This window comes from Cladophialophora psammophila, assembly GCF_000585535.1.
Source record: "Cladophialophora psammophila CBS 110553 chromosome Unknown aczJe-supercont1.11, whole genome shotgun sequence".
In the NCBI taxonomy this organism is placed as follows: domain Eukaryota; kingdom Fungi; phylum Ascomycota; class Eurotiomycetes; order Chaetothyriales; family Herpotrichiellaceae; genus Cladophialophora; species Cladophialophora psammophila.
Genome location: NW_006912932.1, coordinates 1069579 through 1075656, shown reverse-complemented (window position 1 = coordinate 1075656; position 6078 = coordinate 1069579). Strand labels below are relative to the sequence as shown.

Genomic DNA, 6078 nt, shown 5'->3' with positions numbered 1-6078 from the left:
CGGGATGAGCGCGGGCATATTCTTGGAAGTCTAGCCACGAATCTGGGTGATTTGGGCCTCAAAGAATGCCAGAACGCATTCGAAGCGACCGAGATTTCGAGAAAAGAGTCAATCTCACGAGCTCAGCACAAAGCATGACCACGGGCGGGTATTCGCCCATAAGATTTGTGTCAGCGGTTATTGAGCACGGAGAATACCGTTAGGGCTGAGCAAAGGCCTGATGAGTAAAACCTCCGTACTTTGACACTTGGATTAACAACGCGGCGGCATGATCACCCGTATAAGGGCGTCTCGAACGGGTACTTACAGAGTCTGTGACTCGGAGGGTGTACAGTAGGGGGTCCGGTGACTTACTGCAACAGCGAGCAGCAGCGCCGTGTATTGTTACCTGTCTCTTCCTACTAGCATACACATCCCGCCTTTTCCTCTGGCCGTCGGAAATAGCGTAATTGTGAGCCCTCTTGGAAAGTGAGTAACTCGCCTGTAGCGAGGATGGTCTAAGCTTTCCCAGGCTGGCTGCAGGGAGCGGATTGGATGGTGCCTTGATTGCGTGGGAGGCACAACTGCCAGGATTGGGGGCCCTGGGATCATGGATTCGTTTAGCTGCAGATGGCCATCGAGGGCAGACGAGATGTCGGAGGGTCAGGGCGGTAGGACGGGGGAGTAAGGAGCGAGTGCGAGGAGCGAGAGAAAGCGTAAGGTAAGGGTACAGAGGGTGGAAGAGGAACAAGCCTCAGGCCGAAGGAGCCGTTGTGGATAGATGACCTCGTATGGTCCAGGGTACTGCGGAGTTGGCTGGTGTGTGTGAGCATGAGTGTGAAAAAGTGGAGTGAGTATCCGAGTGAGGATGGGATTGTGTCCAACGTTGGTGGTGTGAAGACGGAAAGCGTGGAGATGAGAAGGGCAGACCAGAGAGCAGGGCAGAGAGAAGCCTGAAAGCCCGCAGGGTGCGAAGCTGCACAACTGCGCTGCTCGCTGCTCGCCGACCAGGATGTTCCAGTTAAGTGCTAGGCTGCTGTTGGAGGGTGGAACCCCCTGGACCCTGCCCTCCCCCCCAAGCTCCGTTAATGACTTTGCTTGGTGGGCGTCCACACCAGCTTAGTTGGTTCCCCTCTTTTGCTCTCCAGGCTACTGCAGACTTCAAACACCAAGGCCATTCCCGATCAGGCACCCTCCTCTGCCCATCTTTTGGGCCCATGCCCTTCAACCTCCACGCTTCCCAATATGCATTACATTTTCTTTATCTACTAGAAGGGTGATGCCTCCCATCACCAGCCCTTCCAACCTTCACACACACTCACACACCCTCCATCTCTCGTCCAAAGACACCTTCTATGAATCATCACCCTCTTGAACCCGGATAGCTTCGCCGCCTATTGCACACCCTCTCATTGACCAAGATACATCAAACGTCAGCCGCGTCTGAGAATGAGATACAAGTCTGCCTGCGTGACCCTTGATTGACACCCATCACTGCCACACGGTTACAACCACAGCATTGGTCAGCCTGTGGCCTTGCAATACCCTCCCGGAGGGAATATAAATCGTCACCCTCCAGCCTTTTTTGGACCATCCTCTCCCTCCTCAGCCTTTCTCGTCACTTGAACCCTACTATCTTTCCCTCGCAAAGTCGTACAAAACATGGATTTCCTTCTCGGAGACTTCTGCCTGTCCTGCGATCGTCAGACCAACGGGACAAACTTCTGTTCCTCGGCATGCCGTCTCACACAACTCGATCACTATACCCTGGCGTCGTCGACGCCATCCTCCTCTCCCCGTGACACCAGTATCACCACGTTCTTCTCTTCGTTACAACGCCCTTCACTGTACATCAACACGAACACGACCGGTCTCTACCTTCCACCAGCCTACGACTTCTCCATCCACCGGACCTCGTCTTCGAACTCGCTCTCTACATCCCAGATCTCTCGCCCAGTCAGCCCTAAGCTGTCCGAACAAGCCCAGAATGATCTGAAGGACTATGTGGGATCGTTCGACCAGACAAGGACCTTGAAGAGACGAGTGTCAATGCAAAGCAATGAAGACATAAAAGCCTCTTGGAGAGGGCCATGAACCAGCATTTTTCATCTGCTGCTACGAAGTACTATGGGAATACGAGGTTGACGATCGGGGACACTCACGTTGGGCCTTGGGAGGAACGAGATGATCAATACCAGCTCTAATCTCATTTTGGTTTATGCATAGCCTGGAGAATGTGGGATAAAAAGTTTAATGCATTTCCATTGGCGTTGGTTTGACTTGACGAAAATGAAGAGGATCTGGGCAAAATTTGGAGCGGTTGCAAGCGTTTTTCGTCCATGAGAGGGGTTCAAGAGCAGCGCATGCATATGGTGTTCTTCTGCTGTCGATGATGACGGGCTCTGTTGTTGCTGGTGTCGGTCAATGTTGTGCATCAAGCGTTTAGATTGGGCTGGTTGTGGCGTGGGAAACAAGGTGCTGGGATTGAATCGAGTTGATGCCCTTGGGTCGTTGGTGTGATATCAAGCTGTTACATTATGCAATGCAAGATGCGAAGCCGTGACGGGTCCTGATGGGATGAGGGAAAGTTGGACAGAAGGATGGAACCAGTCATCGAGGGAACACAATCTCTTCTTTCGCCTTACTTTTTGAAGCCTTGTGGCCGGACAGTTGATGTATCAGGAGCACAGCACTCGCCTCCTCTTTGCTTTTCCTTTGTTCATTGCAGAAATGGGCTGATTGCACTTTGTTATCATGTCGCTGTTTCACACAACTGGCAGAGCAAAGTCTCGACTATAGCATGACAATATCATCCGGGACCCGCGAAGCCCTTGAGCTGAGCCGGGAGCCCATTGAGAACACAGGAAAGATAGCAGGACCAACAACCGACTGATCAGGGCAGGATTTTCCCCCCTGGCTCCGTCGAGTCTTCTCGCTCGCTCCTCTGTTCTATGTCTCTTCCTCTCCCATCCTTGTATTTTTCTATTAATCCTCCCTGAAAACACCCGGCCACCCGCCTGGCCCAAGCCGGTCCTCCCACCTATTCTGGAAAGTCATTCGGATCCTAATGTCTCGGCCACAAAGCAAAGCCAACCAACGATCCTCGTCCCCTTCCCTTCCCGCACGGCGAGGCTAAGTTTCCTCCCCCCCTCCCTCGCGCAGGCAGCCAGGAAACGATTGCGGAACCCCAACTACGAAGTACGACTACAAGCCGTCTCTCCCTTCCCGTGCAACCCATGGCCTGATCGATTGATCGATCGGTCGCTCCGTCCGCAGGAACACATCTCCTTTGTTCACTACGTTGTGTACGAGGTACTCAGGTACAAATATTTCTTATCTGTGGATGGGTACATGCGTATGTACTATCATGTACATGGATGAGGAAGTGTGGTTTTCCAGAGATCCGCATAACAGTCTCCTACACGCACGGAAGACCTGTTTGTCAAGGCTGCGCATTGGGGGGGCGGTATACGAGGTAGAAGGTACTCTGTGTTCAGTACTCCGTATTCTGGCCGCGGACTAGCCAGGATTGTGGCCCATCACCTCCCTCCTCATCATCACCACCACCACCACTATGTACCACCAACCCTCTTGGTCAGTAGTCGTCATCAAACCCATCTACATTCATTCATCCCATCTCATGATGCAATTTATTTGTGTGCCTGACTGCCTGGTGCCATTAATTATTCCACTTTTACATCCGGGAGACCAGCGCGTGACAGGACTTCTCTGAACTGGAGTAAAAAGCCACAATTGAACACACCATCCATAGACCCTTTCTATTCGGAGTTGACATAATCTCTGGGCAAGGAAAAGGGGTCCTCGTCACTCAGATCGCACGGAAGTGCACCGAAGTTCGCCAACAGAACTTGATTTGAAATCTCGCTAGCTTCTCGTGAGCCGCGTGTGTCTTCAGGAATGACCGCAAGAAGAAACATCGACGGGGGCAGTGATCATCGGCCTGGAGTCTGTCGTCGTCTGCTCTCCCATGTCCCCTATACCTCTCCTTGCTCTTCCTCCTCCCGCTCAAACACCCCTTTTTTTCTTTTTCAAGTCGCATTTCGCCCGTCATTTGACACCCGCTGCAACGGGCCCAAAATAACTAAGACTACTGGACTCACCGCCACCAATTTGCTTTTTTTTCTCTCACCACCCCGGTCTCTCTGGCTTTTGCGGGGTAGGATCGTCTATTCCAGCGTGTGACTCCCCGGAAAACTTGAAAGCGAGGATGGATGCCATGGATGCGAGGAGGCGTCCTCGGCGTCCTCGGCGCAGGTCCAGACTCTCCACAACGCGCCATGCCCGTCGTGCACTGACCAACGACTCGGCCTTCAACCAAACGTGGCGCCCGTCTAGACCGACTAACTCCCTACACCATCGTCCATCGCCCATCCACCGCGGAGCCCGAGCAGCAACCTTTTCCAGTTGGGTGCCAGTGTGTGTTCACAAGGTCTCAGTAGTGTTGGCAGAACTGGCCCCCAATCTTGTTGCAGCCCGCCTGCTTGCGCACATTTTGTCTTGGGATCGGTCTCCAGGTTTCCTCTAGCTGATCTTGGTGGGATTTTCTGGGGTTTCGGCACTCCCCATCCGATGTTAAGACCACTTTGATACAGGATCATCTTCGACGAGAGAGCCCCTTTCCAATCTTTGCACCTTGGGTGTTTTAGTTGCCCCTTGGTTGAACCATGTGAGCCGGACTCCATTGAAGTTATGGAGTGATGAGGATAGGCTGGACAACTAGCCGACTATTGAGCTTGCAAATCGCCCGTCTCAGCCGGGCATGCCAAGTTGCTGCCTCTGCAGCGTGGAATCAGTGACAAGCGAATCCGCTGCAACTCAGCTGGGTCTGTGGCCACCCTGTGCGCCTGTAGAACTGATCACCGTCACTTTGAGCTGTCTGGAGAACAGACTCCTCTCCATGACCTTCTCGTGGGAGGTATTGCTCATAGTGACATACCTATCAGTGGGTAAAGGCGTTGTTCCTGCATCGCGTCGTTCTCACTATTTCTTTGACAAATGCAAGAGGGTTAGACGGACCTGGTGCGTCCCGTTCCAATCGCACACTGCATCCACTGACCGGGGCTGTTTCTGGAGACGTCTTGTAGCATTCGAAGAAGGCTAAATGTACGATTCCACTACAGCTCGAGTCTCCGCTGGCCTATTGTAGACTAGCTGGTCCCTATAAGAAGAGGAGAAAATCAATGCTAATGAGCTTCCTTCGTAACCAAACGAGCCTCACTAGCATACCTCTGCACGGACGAAAGTGCTCGGTTGGATATACCCCACGCTAACCCAGCATGAAAGTGGACGCGGTCTCCCATACCCGTTTCAGCTCGGTCCATCGAAGAAAAAAGGAGCTTTCTCGCTTGGGGTTCCCGAGAAGGAATGGGGATGGGGATTGATGAGGATGAATGGCCCACCCTTGTTTTGTTCGCTCGCAACCTTGCATTAAGTCTCGGGGTCTCCCATCACGCTGCAAAGTTTGACGTGAAAGCCCACCGCTTCAGCCAGCCGCAATTTCCAGTGAAGCCCGATTCTCGCGGGTAAGCCTTCGTTCGTAAAGCATGTACCTCGTAGAGGACATAGTCGTTCTTGACTCTTGCAAACTGTCGATCACCACCAGGATGATTTGAGCTTGCGTCCAGATTTGATATTCTTTGGACTCACGCAGAGCCAAGCAACGCCCAACCATTCTCTGGCCCTTCCTCCAATTGAAAATTTTTGACCACTCTGGACGAATGACAGATTCCGCGTCGCAAGGGATTCGCGAGAAGAGACCACTCTGCAATGGACAGTGTCTTGTTAACTCAATGTTGAAAAGCATGGATTCTCATCTGCAGTGGCAACTTCCAGCAAGTGTTGGCCTCGTAGCCAACCAGAAATCATCCGTAATGGATGGCTGCCCCTGACATCGTGCCGGTCGAGCAATGCCACCTAGGGTGACGAGCGATTCCAGAGAGCAAGGACTGAAAGTCTCAATGCTGTGAATTGATCAATGATCGTATGGAGACCAGGCATCTCTCGCTGGACTCTAAACGAGACTGTGTTCTTATGCCAAGGGCGTTCGCAACGTCTGATATTCGGTCAGCGCTGTTAGAA

General features: G+C 52.6%; 1 protein-coding gene across 1 annotated transcript; it reads left to right on the top strand.

The window, feature by feature from the left end:
- Window positions 1–1641: 1641 nt before the first annotated feature.
- Window positions 1642–2067, top strand: A1O5_07610 (uncharacterized protein; the record flags this gene model as incomplete). The annotated part of the gene is made up of 1 exon (XM_007748199.1): window positions 1642–2067. A coding segment is annotated over one exon (426 nt), but the record flags the coding sequence as incomplete, so codon positions are not given.
- Window positions 2068–6078: the final 4011 nt, after the last annotated feature.